Source organism: Pipra filicauda, unplaced genomic scaffold (assembly GCF_003945595.2).
Source record: "Pipra filicauda isolate LSUMZ 115617 unplaced genomic scaffold, ASM394559v2 scaffold562_size295421_pilon, whole genome shotgun sequence".
NCBI classification, from domain to species: domain Eukaryota; kingdom Metazoa; phylum Chordata; class Aves; order Passeriformes; family Pipridae; genus Pipra; species Pipra filicauda.
In genome coordinates this window covers 63752-87615 of record NW_024104712.1, presented here as the reverse complement: position 1 = coordinate 87615, position 23864 = coordinate 63752, and the positions used below count along the sequence as shown (strand labels likewise).

Here is a 23864-nt window from a genome sequence, read left to right as displayed (position 1 = left end):
TTCACTTCGTGACTTTTATTGTACCCTCAGTGCAATGTTCAGAGGCCATGAGGTGGGCAGCAGTGATCCCTGTGGTGCCTCCACCACACTCTCGCTGCAGGATCAAGTCCTCTGAGCTTCCCAACAGTGCCATCAAGCCTACCAGGCACACAGGCAGCATGGGCAGCGGCAGGTTGGGCAGGCAGCAGGGGCTGAAGTGGGACACAGGTACAGACTGCTGTGCTTTGCCGGCTACTCCACCACATCCCCATACCTGTTCCTCCTCACCGGCAGCGCGGCGCTGTCCCTGTCCTCTGCGCTGAGCAGATTTTCTGCAACAGAAAGTACAAGCTCCCTGGACCTCCAACTACCCTGGTGTGTTTGCCAAGGGTGGGCAGAGAGAGAACCACAGAGCCCTAGTGAAGTGTTTAAAGCCTCTTCAGGTGGGCCCAACTTTGGGACCTCAAGGTGCTTTGGGAGCTCAAGGTACATGTGACAGAGAGCAGCAAGCAGCCATGGGAACTGTCCAGTGCCTCTCTTAGTGCCCCTCCAGCTCTATCCACTCTACGGAGCAGTAATAAACCTCTCTACACCTCATTTGCTCTCTCCGTCCCTTACCCTCTCCGTCCTCTTCCAGCAAACGAGCCCTTCATGCTGGCTCTTGTGAATCCCCAAAGCAGGCAGGGCACCAGTTAGCAGTTAGCAGCGAGTGCACCCAGCCCACATCTCCAGGTCTGCTCAGGTACCGCTGTGCCCAGAACACAGCGGGACATGGGAACTATGAGATCAGGTAGGGAGCTCCAGCCACCACATGTCCTTCTGCTCCCATTCCTCGGATGCGGTGTGCCAGTGTGGGACTTACATTGAGATTTTGGCAATTACACAGTCACCAGTTTAATTATGAGACAGGAATAGCAAACTAATTATTGCAGCAGGGAAGAACCAGGCATGACAAGCCAGGGGAGAGCAACAGGGAGTTGTGAACGTACCTGTGGGCTGAGACACCCCACCAGTCACGGCGAGCTGCTGTGGGGACTTGCCTGTCTCCAGATAAATCCAGAAGTCGGAGCATTTCTGTGTCTCAGCTCTGGTTACCACATAGCTCGCGAGGGACCCTGCGGCTGGGGAGGCCGAGGTGCTTCTGACAGCGCCAGCAGCACCTCGGTGGGGACAGCACCTGATGCAGCTGCCCAAGAACCCTCCGGAACCCCCGGGGCCGGGGCGTCGAGAGGTGACCGGAGCTAGGGACGAGCCCCCCACAGCAAGGGCAAACACCTCTCTGTCCGCAGCACCACCCGGACCAGGCACTCACCCATGGCCAGCAGCAGGCTCCACTGCGGGCTGTACGGCAGCTTCTGCCGCGCCAGCTTTTGCACGGCGAAGGTGGCTCCGCTGCCTGTCGAGACCGGGGCCGGGGTTACCGAACACAGCCCGGCCGTCCCCGCTGCCCCCGGGGAGCGGCCGGGGACAACCGAGGAGGGGGGCTGGACGGGGCTGTACCTGCCAGGAAGGTGCCGAGGCCCTTCACGAAGGCGTGGGACTGGCAAGCCGCGTACTGCTGCAGCGCCTGCGGGGATGCGTCAGCGCCGGGGCTGGAGCCCTGCCCGGCCCTCTCAGCCCCGGCCCCACCGGCACAGCCGGGCTCTGCCCGGCCCCCGCAGCCCCGGCCCCACCGGCACAGCCGGGCCCCCCAGCCCGTCCCCCGCAGGGCGCACCGGGTGCTTGGCAGCCACATCATCCTCCACCCGCCGCAGCCCCAAGTTCACCATGGCGGGGCTGTTGGTTCCTGTCGCGGCCTCGGGCGGGACCCGCCGCTCGCGCCCGCCCTTTCCGGCGCGGCGATGGCGGAACCGGCCGGGCCCTTCCACGTGCTGCGAGCCGGGCCGGGCCGGTTCCTCTGCTACTGCCGGCCCGGCGGCGCTGTCTGGTGAGAGCGGGCGGGGGCCGGGAACGGGAGCGGGGCCGGGCGGGGGTCGAGCAACCCCGGCCTGAGTCGCTGCCTCCCGCAGTGTAACCGACGCCATGGAGGTCTGGGCCGGGGATCTCGGCGGCTGTCCGGCGTTTGGCTGCGTATGTACCGGGGCCGGGGTCGGCGGTGGGGCTCGGGCCTGAGGCCGGGGTGCCAGTGGGGCGGGGATGGACTCGGGCCCGGGTTAGGCCGTGTCGGACATGCTCTCCTCCTCCTCCCTCTCTGCAGCGGTGCCCGCCGGAGGAGCACGGCGCGATGCTCAGGTGGGTGCCGCCGCCCCAACACCCTCTACCCTCGGCTTCCCTCATCCCGGGCTCCCCTCACCCCGGGCTCGCCCTGTTCCCCGCTCCCCTCGCCCCCTATCCCTGCAGGGCCGCCCTGGGGCGCGGGGCCGCTGAGCTGAGCCTGGGCCCGAGTTCGGCCACGCTGCGGATGCTGGAGGAGCCGCGGTGCCCGGCCGTCGCCCTCGCCCAGCTGCCCGCCGCCGAGGCGCGCAGCCAGCTGCAGGCGCTGGTATTCGGCATGGCCGGCTGCATCGAGACCTTGGAGAGGCGCCTGGAAGGTCCGTGGTGGGTTTGGAAGGTGTGAGGACCGGGGGAGGGCCGGCAGCTCCTGCCACCTTCATGGGATCGTCACCCCCACCCAAAGTGTCCCACGTGCCCCAGCTCAGCCTTGGGCCTCTCAGTGGGAGAGGGCTTTGCCTCCCGAGTATCACATCAGGTGCTTTCTCCTCACCGGTCCCAGTGGGCCAGCAGCAGAGCTGCTGCCATCTCTTCCCCGTTCAGTTGGCCAGTTCCTAAAGCTGGCCAGGGTCTTCACCAGAGCCCCCAGACAGAGGATCCCTGCTGGGGCCCAGAGGACACAGCGGTGTGTCTCTGGGTGGAAACAGAGCCCTGTCCTCATGGCCAGCACCACACCAGCATCCTGAATGTGGGAGTCACCTTACAGACATCTCTATTTGAGGGGTCTGGGAAGATTTTGTGGCAGCAGCAGTTTGGGTGGGAGCACTGAGAGGAGAACAGGCCTCAGTTTAGCTGGGGAGGCTTGGGATGCTGCATGCTGTATTGGGGTGTGTTGTCACAAGCTGTGGCTCTGGCTCCTGTCTCAGCAGCCGTGGAGACACTGGCATCTTCCTGCAGCCCTCAGAAGAATACTGCCCAGAGCCAGCAGCTCTTCCTGCCAGGTAGGCACTGCCAGGGGCACCTGCCCTGGTCCTGCTGTCCTGCCTTCTCCTTCCCAGAGGCTGCTGGTCCTGTGTTCACGTGCTCTTCAGCACACACCGAGTGCCCTCAGCTGTGGCTGCTGTCAGGCACCCACTGTCCTGGTGCCCTTCCCGACAGAGCAGGGGCAGGGCTCACTGTGGTGGCTCTCGGGGTATCTGGGGTGCTCAGGTCAGAGGCTGGTCATCACCAGCCTCAGAAGAAGGGCAGGCTTTGCTGTGCTTCCAGACTGGGGGCCGGGGCAGGTCCATGGCTCCTTTGGGAGAGGAGGCCAGGCTTGGCCCTTCCTCTCCGTGGCTGCTGGCCCTGCCAGGCTGGGCTGCTGGAAGCTCACCCTGGCCCTGGAGGGACTGGCAGGGCTGACAGAACACCTGGCTGACCTGCAATCTGCATCCTGCCTATCCTTGACTGAGGCAGACCCCAGCCCCAGGAAGAACAGGGCTGCTGGCTCAGCTTTGCCAGCCAAAAGGAAGGTCCCGGGAGAGTCTCTCATTAACCCTGGTTTCAAAAGGTCAGTGCTGGGACTTGGCTGCATAGGGACCCCATGGGCTCTGCTTGGGGCATGGGGCTTGGGGCTCTGATGCTCCCTCCATCTCCTCCCAGCAAGAAAGCGTCATCTGGAGTGAATTTCGAGGACTCCTGAGTGGTGCTGTCCTGTGCCCTGATGACAGCCCTGTGGAGCCCTATCAGCATGCGCGTGGGTGGAGGAGAGAGTGCCCTGCGTCTGGGGCTAGCTGAGCCCCTTGCACCCAGGGAGGCAACAGAGCCATCAGCACATGGCAGCTGACCCTCCGCTGGGGTGGTGGCAGGGCCTTTGAGGAGACACCAGTGGTTGCTTTCTTCCCAGCAGCTCTTCCCTGCTGGCAGGGGCCACCTCTTGACTTCATTTTCCTTGAATTGGTGGGGCTTGGAAGGAACTTTTGTATCGCTGCAGAACGGAAGGATTGCCTGTGCTTATCTTCTTTCCAGTAAAGGTGTTTTTAGCCAGCCAGTCTCTGTGGATGCGTCGGTGTATTCTGCCTCTCCCTTTCCCAGGAAGCCTTGGGCCAGTTTCAGCTGAACCCGGAGGTCCGGGACTCAGAGAAGTTTCCTTCCCTGCCAGCTTTTTGCAAGTGGGTTGGCAGATGGGTGGTTAGAGCCTGCCCAACCCCTCCAGAGAGCTGGGAGGATGCACTCTGCCTTGCTTGGCACTGGGAGAGAGAGTGGAGGTCAGTGCAAAGCCCTGTAAGGGAGAGCTACTGGTGTGTCACTCCAGACTCACGCTGGTCTTGCTTGCAAAGCCTTTATTGATTTCCAGGAGCTCTGAAGCTTGGCTTGGGCTTGCCCCACTTCACAACCCCCAAATCTGCTCCCGAGAGCAGACTAACCGCAGATTCCGGGGCTTGGTACCCTCTGCTCCCCTCACCCAGGGTGCTGGGAACTGTGTTCTCAGGGCTCTCCATGGCTATGCTGGGTCCCCTCACCCAGTGCAGGTGTGAGGGCATCCTGCAGTGCCTGCTGCCCAGGCACAGCTGGGCCTTGGACCCTCATGAGAGGGTGGCATGACGTGCCCACACAAGAGGCTGCAGGGCTGCCCTGTGCTCTGGGCAGCTTGTCCTCCCCAGCTCTGCCCCTGCCCACAGCAGGGCCCAGCTTTGGCACTGATGGTGCCCATGGCTTTGCCCCCTTGCCCCCAGTCCTGATGCTCGGGGGCCACAGAGCATGTCCTGGCTGGGAGGGAGGGTGGCACAAAAGGGGCTCAGTGCACCACAGATTACTGCTAGCACCTGGGTGCCAGGGGCACAGCTCATGCTCTGCTCTCCCAAGTGTGTGCTGGCAGGAATGGGGTGGGCACTGACCTCCTGCCTGACCCCAACCCTGGCCTTGCACCCACTGGGGTGCATACCCAGCTCACTGTGGTGCACGGACCACAGAGCGATAGGCTTGTACGATCTCCTGGCTGTTGGGACAGGTGTATTTGAACTCCTTGGTTTCACTGGCACTGTTGAGGTACCGCCACAAGCCCCGCAGGTCCTTGGGGATCCCGAAGTGGCGGTAGTGCTGGCACACGACCTGCGGGCAGGAACAGGGGGAACTGTGCCTGGTACTGTGTGTCAAGGAGGGCCCAGCTGCCAAGGAAAGGAACCAGCTGGGAAGGAAGGCAGAGGACCAGTGGACATCCCCAGCACTGCACAGTTGAAGGCTGGCACTTAGAAGGGGATGTAGAGGGGAATGGGATCTCTGGGAAGGCACTTTGCTGGGCAGGGCTCCTGGGGAGAAGGATACCAGAGGACACAGGGCTGACAGCATTTGTGAAAGGAGCTGGGGGTTGCTACAGACACCAAGAGGAAAGTGAGACCATGGGGCCAGTGGAATGGAGATGCCAGGGAAAGGAGAAGGGCAGGGTGCCGGCATGCCCCTGCTTACCTGAACAATGTTGAGCTTGGGCAGCAGGTTGCAGTCGGCCAACGTGAGGTGGTCTCCGTCAAGGAAGCGTCGCTGGGAGGTCCGGAGGTTGGGGTCCCGGGCCAGCTCGTGCTCCAGAGGGGCACGCAAGTACTCGTCCAGCTTCAGCAGGGCCCGCAGCAGGCTCCGCTGCAGCACTGTGGGGAGGGCAGCTGGGTCACAGCAGGGGCTCCTGCTCTGCCGTGGCCCCCTGCCAGTGCAACCCTGTGCCCAGGCAGCACCCACCTTACCCAGGCTGGCACCTGCTCCTTGCCCTCCCACAGAGACCTGACACTGACCCACATAGATGCGGAGGACTGAGGGCGCTCGGTGTGACCAGGATAGGCTTGGGGGGGGGGGGGTGACACTTGAAAAGATGCGCGGGGTGCTTCCCTACTCGATCCTCACCCTCATCCTGGGCAGGCACCGGGTTCTTGATGAAGGCGGAGAACTTGTGGAAGATGTCGTTCCCGGCCAGGCTTGACTCCCGGTACTGCGGGACCAGACTGGGGCACCTGTGGGGATGTGGGCACAGTTGAGGCAGGTGGCAGGGGCCAACAGGCTCACATGCTGTGAGCCCCCTCTTCTCTCAGCCTGTCCTGCCCCTCTTTGGCCCCTTAGTCCTCTCAGGGCAGCACTGGCCACTGACGTGGGGGGGCCCAGCTGGTCCTCCAGGAACTCCTCGATGGTCACGGTGTCGGTCTTGGGCTCGCCGTTGTAGAGCAGAACAGGCAGCTGGGCACCTGGTGCGAAGTCCTTCAGCACATCCAGTGCCCTGCGGGAGATGGAGATGCTGCTGATGTCTGGCATGTCCAGGGCTCTGCTTGGCCCCATGCACATGTGTGTGTGCGTGTGTGCGTGTTCATATGTGCATGTGTGTCCCAAGCAAAGGGATGAAGTGGTGCCCCTAGGCTGCTCCTGCCTCTGTGTGTGCCTAGGGAAATACCCACTACTCTCCCCAGGCAGTGGTGGGCACTTGGAGGGGTACAACAAGCTCCATGCATGCCATAGTGCCCACCCTTCACACACCCCTTCCCACACTGTTGGGGACATTCCACCCACCTACCCTGCCCATGGCCCTGGCCCGAGGACTGGCACCCTCTGGGAGAGGATCACCACTCACCTCTTCACGTCCACGGTGGTGAGGGTGAAGGGCACCCCTTTGAGCAGCAGCACCATGAAGAGCCGCTGGCAGAAGGGGCAGTGCCCAACACTCTCCCCGTCTTCGCTTGCCTGTGGGCACAGATGGAGAGCTCAGCTGCCCCTTCACCCCAGCATGGCCACAGTGGGGGCAGCCCTGGATGAGGGTGGCAAGGCACGTGCCCCGGCCCAGCCTGGCTGACACAGGCTGGCAAGCTGTGCTGCAGTCCATGGCACCTGCTATGCCAGGCAGGGCACCATGCCCCCCGCCCCTGAGTGCTCCCAGGGCCTCAATGCCGTGCCCCAGAGCAGCCACGTGGCACAGCGAGTGCTGGCCCTGGCACCCCCCCAGGGAACAGGACCCCCAGGCTGTGCCAGCCTCAGAGTGCCAAGGGGGGCCAGGGCTTAGGGGCAGCAGCAGCAGTGGCAGCAGGGGCAGCTGTGGCAGGGACAGCCTAGTAGCAGGGACTGTTCACCAAAGGAAGTTGACAGCAATGCTGGTGGCCCTGCCACCCCCAGGCACAATCCCAGGCAAGCCCTGTCCTGCCTGGCACAGCTGGACAGACTGCCCCGGCCGGGCGGCTGCTGGGCTCTGGTTTGTGGAGAGCATCCCAGTCTGACCTCCCCAGGCTGAGCCCTCACAGCCCCCCTGCCTGCGGGGTAGGCAGCAGCAGGCAGTGCTGTGGAGAAGAGCCATGCCTGCTGCCTGCCCCCCCCCTTGCCTGCCTGCTGCCCACTGCCCGTCCTACTCCTACCTGACCGCTACCTGGCACACCGCCTGTTGCCAGCCCCACTCCCTACCTGCTGCCTGACCCCCTGCCCATTACCTCCCCAGTTCCCCACATCTGGGCACTGTGGTGGGCAGGGCAGCCAGGTCACCCCACTGTAGCACTGCCAGTGGTGGCAGCCAGCAGTGCCCACTGGCCTGAGGATCCCCCCTCACCTTGATGAAGAGCTGGATTTGGGGTTTCTCAGCCATGCTGGGTGCCAGCTGTCAGCACAGTGCTGGCTGCACCCTGAGTGCCCCAGCTGGAGCCGCAGCCCCTCCCAGCCCACATTCCTCCAAAGGGTGCGCCCGCTCCCACCCACACCTGGCCCCACGGCACAGGTGGGACGCACTGGCATGGGGCCCCTGCACGCACTGGCATGGGGCCCCTGCACCGCAGCTGCTGTCAGCCCTGAGCCGGTGAGGGAGGCTGGTGGCATTGCCAGCTGCCACGGCTCCTGCCTGCACCCCCAGCCACCCCACCACTGTCCAAATGATGCCAAGCACTGGGCACACCCCTGTGTTGGGCCCAGGACCCTTTGCCCACAGCAGGCTCCCGCACCCCCACCCTGGGCACTGCCAACCCCCCCCTCAGCCTGATCCCTCCCAGGCACCCAGACCTGACATTCCCACCCATCACCAACCACAGAGCCTCACTGGATCCAGTTATTATTTTTTATTTAAAATGATCAGTATTTTCACATTTCATCTTTTTTTTTTTTTGTTTGCTAGCAATGTACAGGCAGCTCCAAGACTTCCCCGCCCCTCAGAGGCCCCATGCCTGGGGCTGAGCGTGGCACTGGCGCTGCACCCGTGGCTGGTGGCCAAGGACGTGCAGGGGGAGGCAAGGCTGGAAGTAGGGCCAAGCTCAACCAAGTGAACAGTGTTAAGGCAGCAGCCACCCCTGCCCTGGGGACATGCCCTGGGGCACCTACGCTCCTGCTCCCTCCCTGCTGCCACCTTTGGGGTGGCCCCAGCAGGGTCTGTGCCCAGGCAGCCCTGAGCCCAGGGCAGGGAGACCACCGTGGCCATCCAGGCTGTATGGGCACCAGAGCATGTCCACTGACCATCAAAGCCATAGGGACAATGGCATGGTGGTGGTGGGGAGGGCCGAGAAAAGGGGAGACACTGTGAGTGGAGTGCCAGTGCCCTTCCAGAGTCCTGAGCAACAGGGCAGTGTGGCAGCTGTGGGGTGAGGACAAAGCCCAGAGCACTGCAGCACTGCTGCCCAGTGTGCCTCAGGGTCCCCAGGGTGCCACCACTGAAGCGACAGCTGGGGACTCAAAGATCACACCATGCCCTCTCCCTGATGGCAAAGGGCAAGCCTCGAGCTGGCTCGTCCCCCTACACTCGCCCAGGAAGGCAGAATGTGCCCAGCAAGGGAGCAAGGGCATGCCACCGGGGGCTGCCCCCATGTGCCATCCACTCCACCCCAGAAACAGCCAGTTTCCCATATGCCATTAAAAAAAATATGGTCTGAAAAATCTGAAAATAGAGCTTCTCCCCCCAGTTTTCCCCTTATTGAAAATACTGTATATTGTATCACAATCTATAGCAGGTGGCATACAAGGCTGGTGAGACCAGGGGGGCACGAGGACAGTGGAGGTCAGGCCTGCTCCTGTGCCTGAGTGGGGCCAGAGGTGGCTCGAAGAGGCCTCCCCATGCCGTGTGCCCCACACCTCCCATGGCAGCCAGCTCGGGAGCAGAGCTCTCAGGGCAGCCGGGCCTCACGTGCTCCCCAGGAAGGTGCATGGCCACCCTGGGCTGCTGCCAAAGCTGGCTGGGGGTCAGGGTCAGCATCACGGGCCCTGCTGTCACTCTGCCTCTGGGCACAGCTGCAGGTTGCTGAGAGCAGTAGGCGCCGGACATGGTCCCTGTGGGTGACAAGGCAGAAGGACCCTCTGCAAAAAGGAGGGGCATTGCTGGCTGAGGGGCTGTCCACTGCTGGCCCAGTGACACTGCCAGCCCCACTGCCACGGTCCATCCTCCCCTCCCCAGCACCCCAGGCACCACTGCCAAGCTGTGCCCATGCCCACTTTGACTGTCCCTACCTCATACCTTAAGGCCAACCCACTACCACCTTCCAAAGATATCCTGGGGTGCAAGCAACCCCTCTTCCAGTACCGCCAGTGACCCAACAATAAGAAACCAGTGCAGGTGGCTCCTGTACAGGGCTGGACACGGAGGAATGAGTGCCAGGGCAAGGGGACACTGAAAGGGACACAGCAAAAAGATGGCAGAGCTGCAGCAATGCCCTGTGATGGGCGAAGCGGATGGTGAGGGCAGGCAGGAGGCAGGGGGAGGGACGTGGTTAGGGTCAGAGGGGAAAACAGCTGGTGCCAGCATGTGAAATACCCTGTGACATACCCCTCTGCCCCCCCGCGTGCCTCTGCAGGAGTGCTGCTACCTGGGGATGGAGTCAGTGCCCAAGGCCAGGCAGGGCTGGGGTAGACAGACCCCAGGGTGGGCAGGACATATCAGCAGGGCCAAGACCCCCAGCGACATCCCACCGATGACAGAAATCGGTTGTGGGTGAAACACCAGACCTGTCCCTGTGGTGCCCAGGGCAGTGCCGGCCAGGGGCAATACAGAAGCAGTCATCCCTCCTCCAGCTCCATGGGGCCAGGCCTGGCAGGGTCCCACAGCCAAGGGTCCCTGGGGTGAGTGCAACACAAGTGTCCAGTCAAAGGCACCGCTCACAGGCCTGGGTGTCTCTGCCCCAAGGCATGTGGGGCTGGCAGCGCTAGCGCCAAACTTGTGTCCTTTCCTTTGCAGTCTCCGTCCATGGCACGTGCCTGCTGGACAGGCCGAGGACCATGGCCCCTGTCACCACACAGCGATACTGCTCTGGAACTGAAGGAGACAAAGGCCACCCATGGTGGCTCAAGAGGTCCATCCAAGCATTGCTTTGCCCACTGTGTCCTCCCTGGCATGTGCCTCCAGCTGCGGCAGCTCCGCTCCACAGGGAAAAGGGAGGGGAGAGGCCAAAAGGGTTCGGTGACTTCACAGACGGGAATGCGGCTGCCCCGGGGTCTCAGCACAGCGTGTCGGTGTTGAAGGAAAGCTGAGCCTGGGCAGGGAGACAGGCAGGGTTCAGAGATTGCCCACTCTGCCAGCATACCCAGGGCATCTGGGACCAGAGTCCAGCCCAGGTGGTGGAGCTGCCATCCCTCCCAGAGAACCCCCACCCCTTCCAGAGAGCCCCCGGCATGGCCTGGCCCTGGCTCCACCATGTCCCCTTCCCGGTGCTGCAGCACCCAGTCCCAGGGCTCCATGGCAGGGACATAGGTGGGACCAGGGACACCCAGATCCAGGGACAACCTCTCACCCTCTCCTCCTCAAAGCTGATGAGGCCTTCATCGTCAGTCTCCAGATCCTCCTGCTCCTCCACCACGAGGGCCCGCAGCTCAGTGGGGCCAGTGCGGGGGCGTAGCAGGCTCAGCAAGCGCTCCAGGGGTGACTGCAGGACACAGCTGGGGCTGGTCTCCTGCTGCTCCAGGTTGTCACTTTGCTTCTTGGCAAAATTCACAAACACCTGGGTGTGGGGGAAGGACAGGAGAATGAGAGGAGGTATCCTCGCAGGCGCCTCTACCCTCAGCCACCCCTCGCCTGTCATTCGTGCTGCCAGGACAGGACCCAGTGCATTCCACCATGTGGTGGCTGCCACTGTATTCCCCATCCAGCTCCGACTCCTGCACCAAAGGTAGATCCTGCCTGGCACTTTGTCATGGCCAACATCCCTGTGGACAAGTGTCCAGTTGCCCATGCTGTCCCCAGGCTTACGTTGTCCAGTGTGGTCTGGCTAACAGAGTAGTCTTCGATGCCCAGCACGTCCACCACCTGCTCCATCTTGCTGAAGACCTGCGCCAGTGAGATCTGGTCCGACTTCAGCTGGTACTGGGCCTTGGTGTGGTGCCGCTCCTGGGGGTGTGCACAGGGTGGGGCATTGAGCCCTCGCTCCCAGACCCCCTCCAGTCACCCCACAGAGGATGAAAGCTGCTTGTGCCCCAAGGTGGGGGCCGGCAGGGAACAGCATGGCCACCGAGGGCAGCTCACCTTGAGGATGGCCTCGGGGAAGTTGCGATTAAAGAACCTCACCACCTCCTTGACGTTGAGGCTGGACTTGGTGCGCACCGTGATCATGTAGCCATCACCAAACCTGCATGGGGACAAGGGACCCTGTGAGGACCTGTCCTCTCATCTGAACCCCCATGGGGAAGAACTGAGTCCTTGGAAGGGGACAATGCTCTCAGGCTGCTACCGCTGGACAGTACCAGAGCACTCTAGTGAGCCTGTTTCCCGCCCACCGCCAAAGCAGCACCCACACAAAGGGCTGGCATCTTGTCACGGATGCCACACTGTCACCCAACCATGGGGGCCCAACTCCTTCCTGCCCTGCAGTCAACACAGGGTGTTTGGCTCCCGCAGGGCTCTTACCTGTTCTTCAGGTGCTGGATGCTGCCGAGACACTTGAGCCGCCCGTTCACCATGATGGCCAGGCGGGTGCAGAGCGCCTCACACTCCTCCATGCTGGAGGGACAGGGCAGGGTTCAGTGGGGGGACGTGGGAGGACAGTGCCAGGGCTATGGTGGGGGCAGGTAGGGGGCTGGGCTCCCCAGACCATCACCCAGGTGCTGTGGCCACACCACCAGGGATGAGAGAAGGCAACAGAGCATGTCCCAGGCTCACCCTGCTCCCCATGCCCCTACCAATTCTATTCCCTGGGGACAAGGGAGCTCCCTCCCTCCCATGCAGCACACCCCAGATGCCTGGAGGCATCATGGGCGCAGCCAGAACCCCCGTGGACCTGTGAGATGTGAGCACCACGGAACGCCCCGTTTTGATGACATCCAGGATGAGGTTCCAGAGGAAGCGACGTGCCTTGGGGTCCATCCCTGTGGTTGGCTCATCCTGGCGAACAGACAGCACCCTCAGACATGCCAGCCCCCGGAAGGGACCCTACCCGCCCCCTCCTGTCCTGAGCCTAGCTCAGGACACTGTCCCACACTCCAGGACATGTGTGGAGGAGCCAGGGGTGGGCAGCTCCCACCCAGGGTTATTTCTGCACCCTCAAGGCACACCAGGAAGATGAAGGCCGGGTATCCGATGAGCGCGATGGCAGTGGACAGCTTCCTCTTGTTGCCCCCGCTGTAGGTGCTGGCAGGCTTGTCCGCGTACTTGGTCAACTCCAGCTTCTTCAGTGCCCACTTGACCACCTGCAAGGTGCAGGGGGCTGCTGTCACCCTGCCAAGGCCATAGGGCTGGCAGAGCTGGCACGGGTTGGGCTACACAGCACACATCAGCTGCTGATGGGACCAAAAGCCATGTGCCAGTGAGGGGAGCCCCTCGGTAGCCCCTGGCACAGTCAAGTGCCAGTGGGGGCCTGTGAGCACGTGTGCCTGGCCCTGGCAGCCCACGTGGGCACACTGCCGGGGCAGCACTGCCATGAGGGCAGCAGCGCTGGCTCAGGATCCCGCTGCTGCCCAGTGAGATGCCATCCCCATGGCACAGCAGCAGCCCTTGGGTGCTGCCAACTGCCCACCCAGAGCCCTACCCGCTCCTCATCCTTCCAGGGGATGCCGCGCAGGCGGGTGTAGAGCTCCAGGTGCTCCTGGGCAGTCAGCTCGTCGAAGAGCGCGTCGAACTGGGGGCAGTAGCCTAAGCTCTGCTGGACCTGCAGGAGCTCTTTCAGGATGCTGTGGGAGAAGATGGAGGGGAAGTAGGGAGAAGGAACTGCTTTTCATGAAGACCCTGCTGCTGAGGCCCCTTTCACATGTCTTTACACTGGAGCATCTTCCCCCAGGTAAAACCCCACCAGGTAGCCTTAGCCCAGGGCCACTGTCACTTGCCTCACATCCGAGGTGGGTGACGCAGGAGGACACAGAGCTGCAGTGTCCCTTGGGAACCCACAGGCTCACTCACGCTGTTTCATCCTGGGAGCCCTCCAAGCAAACCTCGTCCAGGCCCCAGGAGAGCGGGCAGCCCATAGCCTCACCCGACACGTGCCCCCGTTAACCTGTGCCCATTAACGAAGGCCTCTCCGCCCGTGGTGCTCTCATCTCCCGTCAGCATCTTGAAGGTGGTGGTCTTGCCTGCGCCGTTGACGCCCAGCAGCCCGAAGCACTCCCCGGGGCGCACGCCCACACACAGCCGGTCCACGGCCAGGATGCGCCCGATCTTGCGGGACTTGTACACCTGGTAGGGCAAGGGATGGGAGCTCAGCTCACCAGGAGCCACCTGAATCTCCAGCCCTGTGGTGTCCCTGAGATAGGCTGGTCCCAGGTGTCTCCTTGCAGCCTGGTGCAGCCCCCACCTTGGTGAGGTTCTCGATCTTTAGCATGTCGTTGTCGGCGTCGCCACGCAGGACCCGGTGCCGCTCGTTGGCTACGTCAATGTCATCCTCGATGGGTTTGGTGGAGACAGGCAGGCGCCTGTGGTAGGGGGCATGAGTGGAGGGGGATGTGGGACTAGGAGCTATATCCCTGCTGGGGCTGGGCAGCTCCCAGTCACACCCACCAGAGGGGCAGCCTGGAGCTCAGGTGTCCCAACAGCAAAGCTTTACCCCATGGCCAGCCCCCCATGCCTGCTGCCCACCGCACTCACTGGGGCTTCCGGAAGAAGTTGTACTGGCACATGATGGTGATGAAGAAGCCAACGAAGCCTTCGATTGTCATGGCGACAAGCCCCCGTGTCACTATGTCCCATTCAAAGGGTGATTTCATTTTATCGAACTGCCCTGAGTGGGAGGAAGAGGAGAGAGCAGTTGGGGACACCTTCCTGAGGGGACGGCCTGACCACACCTCCTGAACTGACCCGTAACAACAAAACTGCTCCCATGCTCCCCCATGGCAGCTGCCTGGGCTGGTCAAAACATGCTTCCCTACTCAAAGCACAGGTGCTGTGGAAATCATCTGGTAGCTTTTTAACCTCAGTAGGATGAATAAATCCAATTGAGAGTAGTATCAGTTGGATTTGTCAGATCCTAACCCAAAATTGCCCCTCATGGTGCCAGCAGCATCTGGGTTATGTACAAAAGCTATTCAAGAAGCAGAGAGCAGGGTTGCTTCTGAGGCCAGGCTGAAGCTGGGAGTGGCAAAAGGCTTGTTTCGGTTGGGCAGCAGCCAAGAGACCCCAGCTGGGAGAAGAAAGTCCCTGCAGCCCCCATTCCTCCTGTCACAGCACAGCCCCAGCACGGCCCAGAACAGCTGAACCATGGCCCACCACATCTCCAACGCAGCCCCAGTATAACACACCTCAGCTCCACCACAGCCCACCACATCTCTACCATGGCCCCACTATGACCCACCACAGGCAGTGTGCAGCAGCAGAAGCAGCAGCAGAACTGCACACGTCTGTCAGGGCTCACACCTTCCTCTCCCCGTGAGGCTGCTATTTGAGAAGGCTCAAGGAGCCACTTTCAGCACCCCTGGCACTATGCCATGGCTGACCTTCAGCCATATCCCTTCCTGTGCCCCATCTAGTCCACCCCCCTGGGTTTTTGCTCCAGGTTGCTCTGGGCCTTGGGACACCCCGCTGGGCCGGCAGAGGGGATGTGCCAGCATCACGGTTCCCTCCAGCCCCACATGCCCTGGAGCAAGAGAGGCAGGGAGGGAGCAAGAGGTCGTACCGATCTTGGCGTAGTACTCATTGATGTACTCATTGTAGGCCATTTCCATCAGGCCATGGCCCAGGTTGTAGTTAGGAAACACGAGGAAGCAGCTCTTCAGGTAGCTGTTCACCACCTTCAGGTCCTGTGGGGACAGTGGAGAAGACACAAGCAGCAAACAATCCTGAGTGTGCGGTAAGATCGGGAACCCAAGGTCCAGTCTGATCAGGTCTCATTCTGGGAGCAGAGACCTCCTAAGTTCTGTCCCAGCCTGAGCCATCCCACGACCCAGTGGCAGTGCTTCCCTTCCTGATGGCCCTCAGCAGAGCCATGAATCCTATACCTTGTCGTGCTCAAAGAGCTGCAGCAGGAACGTGGCGACAGTGGCTGTGATGCCAATGAAGAGATTGATGACAATGAGGAAGACATAGGCAGAGCTGGGCACCTCAAACCAGAAGGAGGCCGGGTACATGATGGGGGTGATGGACCAGCTGGGGAGATGAGCAGCAGGAGTACACGTCAGTATGGTAGGAGAGGGATCCCCAGCCTTGAGATCGCCCATCTCCCAGCCTGCCACTCCCGGGCTCTCACACCCCAGCCCTTGCAGCCAATCCACCCCAACCAGCTCTGGGGACTGCAGAACATCAGCCCCAAGGGCAGGCCCTGCCTGCGCAGCCACAGCATAGATGGGGCACAGAATCATAAAAACACTTGGATTGGAAGGTCATCTAATCCAGTACCCCTGCCATGGGCAGGGACAACTTCAGCTGGATCAAGTTGCTCCAAGACCCATCCAACCTGGCCTTGAACACATCCAGGGATCGAGCAGCAGCAGCTTCTCTGGGCAACATGGGCCAGTGTCTGACCATCCCCATTGCCAAAAATTTCTTCTTTATATCTAGTCTAAATCTTCCCCTCTTTTAGTTTAAAACCATCACCCCATGAGACTCTGGAGGGATTCCCCAGTGGCTCCTCACCACCCCTCTGAGCAATGTACCCATAGAGCAGGAAGAGGGAGAGGACGGCAGGGAAGTTGGTGGGAGAGGTGTACGCCGGGAGGTCAAACACGAACAGGATGATGATGCAGCATGTGGCCGGCACCAGGTAGTTCAGCTGGAGAAGACAGGAAGTTCCGTGGCTGCCCACTCCCTGGCACAGCCCTGGGGGCTTGGCTAGTGGGGCCACGTGCACTGCTCACCATGTCCCACACGTAGTTGGCCAACCAGTAGATGACAGGGTCACAGCCGCTCACGAACTGCAAGTGTTTGGCCTTGGTGGCCTTTTCGGCCACCAGGAACACCACAAAGCTGGCTGGGACGAAGGACATGGCCACAATAATGAAGATGGCGATCACCACATCTGTGCCTTGCAGGCTGGATGAGGAGCAAGGAGAGCAGGGACCCCATCAGTTGCCTGGGGAAAGGCCACCCATCCTGGTTGTGGGACAGTCACTGTGCACAGGGCAAAGGGACTGCCACATCACAGCCACCCTGTCGCCCACCATGCAGCCTGCAGGGCAGGAGCCTCAGCGTTCCCCTGCAACCACCAGTGAGGAGCCCCCACCTCCCATGAGACAGCCACCCTCCCTCAGGCCAGCTCCTTGGACCTACAGGTAATCCAGTGATAAGCTGGCACTTGTTTTGTTCATGGGGTGATTGGTGACCGTGATGCCTGCAAGAAGGACCAAGAAGAAACATGGAAGCATGAAAACTGGCTCAGGACACAGAACCTTGTCCCTAGTCTGCCTGGTCCCGACTTATTGAGCAGAACAGGTTTTCAACCAGAAGCTAGCCAGGAGCTGCCTTCTCTGAAGTAACCCAGCACCTCGAGGCCAAGCCCTCTCTCACTGGAGAGCACCCTCACAAGCCCGGGCACCATCAGGCAGCACTTTGGGACATTCTGCCCCAGCCCAGACCTCAGAGGGCTCTGCCCAGCTCTCAGAGCCAAGTGTGTGAAACCTCTGACCCAGCCACGCCCAAGATGGAACACTGCACTTTGGAGCCTGGATGGACCATGCCCCAATGCTGTTCCTGATGTGCTTCTGTGCTCAAACACCCTTCCAGCTCCTCACCGTAGGCAGCAGGGTTGCCCTTACTCTTGGGCAGGTTGGCTCTCAGGATGGCATTGTTGAGGGCGTTGAGGTAGGTGGGCATACTGTGGTAGCCTTTGTTGTTGTAGAAGACCTAGAGGAGGAGGAGTGGTGGGAGGTGGCAAGAGAGCTGGACTCACAGATGTACTGGGAAAGAGGGATAGGATGGGGTGGACAGCCAGCCACAGGGCAGGCATCCTGTGCTCAGGGCTGTGGGGAGAGCAGGCCACTGCTGACTGTGCTGGGCCAGACCTGCTGACCACCCCCCACCCAGCTGGAGCCCCCCCAGAGACCTTGGAGGAGAGAGCACTGCAGCAGAACAGTGGGCCAGAGGGCCCTGCCTGCCCGCCCTCTCCTCCCCACCCATCTCCCCCCACCCCAGGGTGCAGTGCCGTCCCACCTGGGCCGTTCTCCGCACAGCGATCTTGCGCACCATGGCGGGAGCCCTGGCACCAAAGGAGGCTGGGATGGATTTCTGGACATTGCCGAAGGTGAGTGCCCCATACCTGGTGGACAAGGCACTGCTGAGGAAGCTGTGACTGCTGTCCCCCACCTCCAGGAGTGGAGCCATTTCTGGCTCCAGCCAGCACCCTGGGGCAGGTATCCCCAAATCCCTGATCCTCACCCCTGCTCCATGGTGCAGGGCAGACCCCCCCCAGCCTCCCCTCTTGCCTGTGCAGCCGGAAGCGGTCCGAGGTGTAGAGCAGATACTCAGAGACATTGCGCCCTGTGATGTCTGCCAGGATGTCCCCCGTCACTACCTTCATCTGTGGGGGGTGGCCCCCCACACCACTGGGGCAGGAGAAGCCAGTCCCCTGCATGGAGCATGTGCACTTGATGGGCTCATGGATGATACGGGGCAGAGCGGGGGCCGAGGTCACGGTCCCTGAGGAGCAGAGAGGGAGGCTCACAGGCACGCTCCTGCCTGCCCCGGCTGCTGGGGACAGCATGAGGGTGATGGGATGGCCGGGCAAGGTCCTGGTGACTAAGAAGGTCCAAGAGACGGATGGGAGGAAAAGCTTTGGGGCGACAGAATGGTTCAGAGAGGGGCTATGAAGTGTGCCTGGAGAAAGCAATGGCGGGGGAGGACGTCCAGCAAAGGTGGCACAAAGCTGGCCGCAGGGCTGGTGACAATGTCACCACCCCGGGGCTCAACTGGCATGGTGGTGGCTGAATGGAGACAGCGCTCCAAGCACTGGTCCTGAGCCAGCCCAGCAAGGCTCTGCTGTGGCCAGGTCAGACTGACAGGCACTTCCAGGGGTCCCTGGAGCTGCTTCTGTGAGGAAAGGCATCATCTCCCTGAAGGAGACAAATCCCAGACATCTGAGCACCCAGCACAGGTAATACCTTTGGCAGCAGAGGTCGTAGAGTTCCAGGCACGGAGCAGGTCCTCATCCACTGAGATGGGGTAGTCAGAGGGAGCCGGGGATGGAGGTGGTGGCACAAAGTTGGAGAGCGGCAGGCCCTGGGTGAAGGAGTCGATGCACATGGCATCGAAGTACTTGGCTGCCAGCATCTTGGACTCGTTGCTGTTAAGGTTGAGGGTCTGCATGGGCTGGTCCAGTGTGCTGTTGAAGGGTGTCTTGAGCACACAGGTGGCCCCCACACCAGAGGGCAGATGGAAAGTGTTCACGAGCTGCTGAGGGCTGGCATCGGGAGACAGCCTGATGCTGCAGGGAAAGTGAGCCAGTAAGGAAGAGCGAGGAGCAGAAGACACAGGTTTCACCACCTTGGCCATCTTCTGCTGGGACCTCCCTGAGGCCTTGGCACTTATGGGCACACACAACCTGTGCCTGGCATGACTGGGCTGCTGATTGCAGTGTCAGGGCTGGCACCTCTCCCAGAGACATCCTGGCCAAGACAGAGGTTGCTTTCTGTCAGGGGATGTCAGGGCTCTGCTCCAAGCTTGAGCCAGTGCTGGTGCCAGGCCAGCTGTGGGCTGCATTCCTCCCTACCCTCCCTGAAGTCCCAGGGATGGAGACAGGGATGGGGCTGGGGCACGGGGTACTGGTCACCAGCGGTGGTGGTTCTCACCGGTACTCATGCCGCTCCTCATTGGCGTAAGGAATGAAGTTGCCCTTGGGCTGGGTGTAGTTGTGGTATTGTGACGGTGAGAGGATGAGGGGTGGCAGGTCACCTGTGGGGACAAGGACAGGATCCTGCTCACACCTACAGCACCACCGCACACAGGCAGGCTGTGCCTTGACCCTGTCCTCCTGCAGCCAGTGTCCACATCGGCTACACCGGGGCAGGCAGAAAAGGTAACCCCCAGCATGCAGGAAGGTGGGTGGCACACACGCACCTATTTCAGGCACGGAGAGGGCCACAGTCATGGCCACACAGACGAAGAAGGCGGGCAAGAGGATCTGTGAGAAGAGGGCCTTGGTGTTGCGCTTGGCGCAGTGGAAGCGTTTGACAATCAGCCCGTGGAACTGGCGCAGCTTCAGCCACGAGCCTTCCAGTTTGAAGCTCCCCTGCCCTGCCAGATCACAGTCTTCTGCCTCCACCTCTGCATCGTGCTCTGGGGAGGGGAGAGGGATATCAGCCCTTTGGCACAGCTGCTCCCACACCTGCCAGGGCTCCCAGAAAGCTGAGCTGGACACCCAGCCCAGGACAGCTGCCCAAAGGACAGGGCAGCACCCAACCCTGACTGCTACAGAGCCACAGCAGCAGTGTGGTGTGAAGCAAGACCACTGGCTGGCAGGTTCCTCTTAGCCCCAAATGGTAAATTTAGACAACAGTTTAAAAAAACCCAAGCTAAATTGGTGCTTTTTTGCAGGACTCCTCCATTTTCCCATCAGCTCTCCCAGCTGGTGAAGGGTCAGCACAGTCAGGAACAGGGTACAGGACATAGGTGGGGGTCCCAGCAAGGTAGTGGGAGCTCTGCCACGGCACTGTCCCGGGTCTGCCTCCCACAGCCCAAATCACAGTGCTCAGAGCAGCTCTGGTGGGGGTTAAAGGTGGCACATCCCTGAATTAATCACAAAAGCTGCTGAGATAACCCAGAACAGGATCTGTGACTAAAGCAGCAACCTTGAGGCACTTGTGTGCACCCTCCATATCCAGCAATCCCAGCATCCAGGAAGGGAGAGCCTTACACCTGGGGCAGGGTATGGCAGGTGAAGCCACCAGCCGGAAGGTGACGCTGGGCCCAGGGGCCAGGAGGAGAGACTCAGTGGGTGCCAGTATGGGGAGTGGGCATGTTAGTCGGACAAGTCTGCAAGGTGGCACTGGAGACCCACAAGAGGCAGAGGCAGAGCCAATGCCAGCTGCCCCCGCTGACTCCATGCCTCAGCACGAGACCCCCTCCCCACACCCTACCTCCCAGTTTGGGGTTGCAAACTGGTGGAAGAGCCTATTCCCAGTCCTCCCACCCACGCTGTGGCTCTCTGGGTGCTGTGTTGGTGGATGCACCATCAGGCCCCTCCCTGCGGGCTCTCATCCCAGCAGGCACAGCCCCCCATCTTGGACACAACCGCATACCCTGTGGGGCCAGGACCAGCTCTGCCCTGCCCCGGTGAACCCTCCGTATCCCAGCCAAGTGCCTCCCCTGGCCCCTGCCGCTGGCCGGGCACCAGTGGCACCAACCTTGCAGACTGATGTTATCGGGGTCCTGCCGGTTATCGAACAGGGGTGCATAATCCCCAAAGAATTCGGAATAAGCCCCACCTTCGTCACCCCGCACGGAGCCCACTGAGGAGGCCGAGCGCAGGGACGCCTGTGACTGTGCCAGCTTAGAGCAGGTCACCAGGTTGCTGAGCTCCACCTCGGGCTTCTCTGGCATCGCTGCTTCGGCCAGGGGCTCCCCGTTGGCCTCGGGCTTTGGGCCCAGCTCAGGGGTGGGTGGCTGCAGGGCATCCTTCTTGGACTCCTTGATGTCTGGAATGAAAGCGGTGGGTTGCCACCAGTCATGCTCCTCTTCACTGCAGCATGCATGGAGAGGGGATGGATCATAGAATCACAGACTGGTTTGCATTGGAAGGGACCTTAAAGCTCATCTCATTCCACAACCCTGCCATGTGCAGGGACATCTTCCACTAGACCGGGTTGCTTCAAGCTCCATCCAACCTGGCCTTGAACACTTCCAGAGATAGGAAAGCCACGGCTTCTCTGGGTAACCCGTGCCAGGTCCTCACCACCCTCAAAGGGAAGAATTTCCTCCTAACATCTGATCTAAGCCTCTCCTCTTTTAGTTTAAGACCATTCTACTTTATCCTATCACTATCTGCCCACATAAAGTCCCTCTCTTTAATTTTTTCAAGCTCCCTTTAGGCACCGGAAGGAGCTCTAAGATCTTCCTAGACCCTCTTCTTCTCCTGGCTGAACACCCCCAGCTCTCTCAGCCTGTCTCCCTGGCAGAGGTGCTCCAGCCCTCAGAGCATCTCTGTGGCCAAGTTCTTCCTGTGCTGAGGACTCCAGAGCTGGATACAGTGTTCCAGGCAGGAGTAAACCCGGAGCAGAGCAGAGGCTGGCTGCCCTTGGCTGGGATGGGCTCTGCTGGAAACATCTCCTCCCCTTAGGAGAGGAGACTCCTGCATTCACCAAGCCAAGGAAGAGCATACAGCCCCTCGCTAACCCCCGCAGCACCCGTACCCACGTCGCTGTTCTCCAGAGACTGGTCCTCCTCAGACACCTTTAGGAAGACCTCCTCCAGGGTGGTGTCCATCAGCCCGAAACTAGTGAGGTCCAGCTCCTCCAGGCTCTGCTCCAAGTGCTGTGGGGGGAAAGCAGTGTGTGACGAGGGCAGGAGATGCCCACAGTACCACAGTCCCCTGCCTGCCCACTCTGCCAGCCCCTTCAGGTACCTGAAAGAGCCTCTCAAAACAGCCCTTCTTGACAGCCTCACTGGGCAGGATGTAGGAGAGCTCTGTGTTGGTGTCCGAGATCAGGAGGCAGGAGGCCACGTACTTCTTGATGAACTGGGAAACGCGGGGCTCAGAGCAGGGGCTGACAGAGGAGTGGGCCAGGGGGCTGTGTGGCTGGCCTGGTTCTGGGGCAGAGGGGCAGCACCCATCGGTCACTTCACACCTGGCCTCCCACCATGACCCACCACGTTCCCCCTACCACCCAGTGCCGTGGGGGCTCCTTCAAGCCTCCATCATGGGGTGCTGGCAGCTTCCCGGTCACCCTGCCTGACCTGGGGATGGGCTTCTGCATTGTGGTCCACACTGGATGTCTTGGTAGGCAACCCACAGGCTGGACAGAACCAGCACCTGGAGGCAAACGCCACCATGCAGGATCTGACCAAGGGCTCCGCTGGAAGAAGCCATGGCACCTCCTACACCCCTCTCCCATCCCCTCTGCCCTCCATATGGCCTAAGAAGACTCAGGATGGGAACACCTGGGTGTTGACCTCTCGCTCCTTTCCTGGGTTGAAAAAGGGTCCTACCTACTCCTCTAAACAAAGGGTCCTGCTGCTCTCCAAACCTGTGCTGTTCCTGGTGTCTGACTGCTTCTTCACCACCGTCAGCTTGTAGCCATCACCGTAGGTGCTCTTGAGGAACAGTGGGGAACCACAGCACTTGAGTTTGCCATGGGAGATGATGGCAATGCGGTCCCCCAGCAGGTCGGCCTCGTCCATGTGGTGTGTGGAGAGCAGGATGGTCCTCCCTGACGGCAGCACAGAGCCTCAGCAGAGGGGCCAGGGCTGCCATGGACAGAGGAACATGCCAGGCTCTGCCCAGTTCCGCTCACCTGGCTTGTACTTGAGGATGAGGTCCCAGATGGCCCTGCGGGCATACGGGTCCACGCCAGCTGTGGGCTCATCCAAGATAACGGCCCGCGATCCACCCACAAAGGCAATGGCCACTGACAGCTTCCTCTTCATGCCACCCGAGAGGGTCTGCACCTGGCAGTGCCGTTTATTGGAGAGTTCCAGGTCCTCAATCATCCTGGGGACAGGGCAGAAGCACCAGGGATGCTGGGGGAGCTGTACTGGTGCTCAGTGCTTATGGGGAGTACATGACACCTCTTCCCCATGTGGTACCTGTGGCCCTTGGCCACTGGGACTGCCCAGTTGTTGTCAGGCTATGAGCCTCTTCTGCTTGCTTCCACAGCCTGATACATTTAAGGGTGGGAAAACACCTGGTGGAGCTGCTCTAGGGGACATCTCTGCCACCAGATTGCCCCCCATAGCCCAGCCAGCAGGAAGGAGACTCACTCATGCCAAAGGCATGGATGGAGCCAAAGGAGCTGGAGGGTGCCTACTTGTCCATCTCCTTGCGGATCTCCTCCTCTGCCATGCTCTTGAGCTGTGAGTAGAACCAGAGGTGTTCCTCCACTGTCAGCCTGTCAAAGAGCACATTGTGCTGGGGACACATGCCCAGGTTCTTCCGGATTTTGTCCATCTCCGTACGGATATCATGGCCGTAGATGGTTGCGGAGCCGGAGGTTGGAGGGAACAAGCCAGTGAGGATGGACCTGAATGGATGGAGAAAGGCAACAATATGAGGGAGCTTGTATTCCTCAATCTGCTCCCGATCCCAACCACCACCTCTGGGGGCATCTGCTGGGCCCCAGGCAGAGCAACATCAGCACAGGGCCACGAACCCGCTGCCTGTCCCCATGTTTGTGCCAGCCCCACACTGTTACCCTCTGGGCATGGCACCAGCTGCCACAGGATCCTGCAGGGACATCCCACAGCCCTTTCCCCACCCCCTGCAGCTGCCCAG

General features: G+C 61.1%; 4 protein-coding genes across 11 annotated transcripts in view; 1 reads left to right on the top strand and 3 right to left on the bottom strand.

Moving 5' to 3' along the window:
• Positions 1 to 1848, bottom strand: TMEM141 (transmembrane protein 141). The gene is made up of 5 exons (XM_027720400.2): positions 1695 to 1848; positions 1480 to 1546; positions 1292 to 1375; positions 969 to 1100; positions 1 to 311 (listed from the first exon to the last, which is right to left on the bottom strand). The coding sequence occupies exons 1-5, from the start codon at positions 1746 to 1748 to the stop codon at positions 232 to 234; spliced, it is 417 nt and encodes a 138-aa protein (XP_027576201.1). The 5' UTR covers positions 1749 to 1848; the 3' UTR covers positions 1 to 231.
• Positions 1642 to 4159, top strand: PAXX (PAXX non-homologous end joining factor). Of its 4 annotated transcripts, none has more exons than XM_027720397.2 (7): positions 1654 to 1906; positions 1989 to 2049; positions 2177 to 2211; positions 2320 to 2510; positions 3057 to 3131; positions 3586 to 3679; positions 3772 to 4159. In XM_027720397.2, the coding sequence occupies exons 1-7, from the start codon at positions 1821 to 1823 to the stop codon at positions 3809 to 3811; spliced, it is 582 nt and encodes a 193-aa protein (XP_027576198.2). In that variant the 5' UTR covers positions 1654 to 1820; the 3' UTR covers positions 3812 to 4159. The 4 variants fall into 4 exon arrangements, with proteins under 4 accessions (XP_039243384.1, XP_039243385.1, XP_027576198.2 ...); XM_027720398.2 differs by having other exon boundaries at positions 1659 to 1906; positions 3060 to 3131; XM_039387450.1 differs by lacking the exon at positions 3586 to 3679 and having other exon boundaries at positions 1642 to 1906.
• Positions 4160 to 5058: 899 nt separating this feature from the next.
• On the bottom strand, positions 5059 to 7711 carry CLIC3 (chloride intracellular channel 3). Its single transcript, XM_027720396.1, has 6 exons — positions 7676 to 7711; positions 6716 to 6825; positions 6242 to 6367; positions 6001 to 6107; positions 5575 to 5750; positions 5059 to 5220 (listed from the first exon to the last, which is right to left on the bottom strand). Exons 1-6 carry the CDS (start codon positions 7709 to 7711, stop codon positions 5059 to 5061), a joined length of 717 nt encoding a protein of 238 aa, XP_027576197.1.
• Positions 7712 to 8159: 448 nt separating this feature from the next.
• ABCA2 (ATP binding cassette subfamily A member 2) overlaps positions 8160 to 23864 on the bottom strand; it is a 34876-nt gene continuing 19171 nt past the window's right edge. For 4 of the 5 annotated variants that reach the window (XM_027720389.2, XM_027720391.2, XM_027720393.2 and 1 more), the window contains 28 exons: positions 23401 to 23613; positions 22888 to 23084; positions 22621 to 22803; positions 21999 to 22183; positions 21787 to 21907; positions 20782 to 21072; positions 19496 to 19714; positions 19228 to 19330; positions 18541 to 18863; positions 17866 to 18079; positions 17594 to 17699; positions 17176 to 17287; positions 16715 to 16775; positions 16303 to 16477; positions 16102 to 16217; positions 15448 to 15595; positions 15126 to 15249; positions 14102 to 14234; positions 13812 to 13929; positions 13515 to 13693; positions 13053 to 13194; positions 12580 to 12714; positions 12306 to 12409; positions 11936 to 12028; positions 11555 to 11657; positions 11282 to 11419; positions 10827 to 11033; positions 8160 to 10568 (listed from right to left, as the gene is read on the bottom strand). In XM_027720389.2, coding sequence (XP_027576190.1) covers positions 10533 to 10568; positions 10827 to 11033; positions 11282 to 11419; positions 11555 to 11657; positions 11936 to 12028; positions 12306 to 12409; positions 12580 to 12714; positions 13053 to 13194; positions 13515 to 13693; positions 13812 to 13929; positions 14102 to 14234; positions 15126 to 15249; positions 15448 to 15595; positions 16102 to 16217; positions 16303 to 16477; positions 16715 to 16775; positions 17176 to 17287; positions 17594 to 17699; positions 17866 to 18079; positions 18541 to 18863; positions 19228 to 19330; positions 19496 to 19714; positions 20782 to 21072; positions 21787 to 21907; positions 21999 to 22183; positions 22621 to 22803; positions 22888 to 23084; positions 23401 to 23613 — 4279 coding nt within the window. In that variant the 3' untranslated portion in view covers positions 8160 to 10532. The remainder of the gene's footprint in view (positions 10569 to 10826; positions 11034 to 11281; positions 11420 to 11554; positions 11658 to 11935; positions 12029 to 12305; positions 12410 to 12579; positions 12715 to 13052; positions 13195 to 13514; positions 13694 to 13811; positions 13930 to 14101; positions 14235 to 15125; positions 15250 to 15447; positions 15596 to 16101; positions 16218 to 16302; positions 16478 to 16714; positions 16776 to 17175; positions 17288 to 17593; positions 17700 to 17865; positions 18080 to 18540; positions 18864 to 19227; positions 19331 to 19495; positions 19715 to 20781; positions 21073 to 21786; positions 21908 to 21998; positions 22184 to 22620; positions 22804 to 22887; positions 23085 to 23400; positions 23614 to 23864) is intronic. The other variant, XM_027720392.2, reaches the window with a different exon arrangement.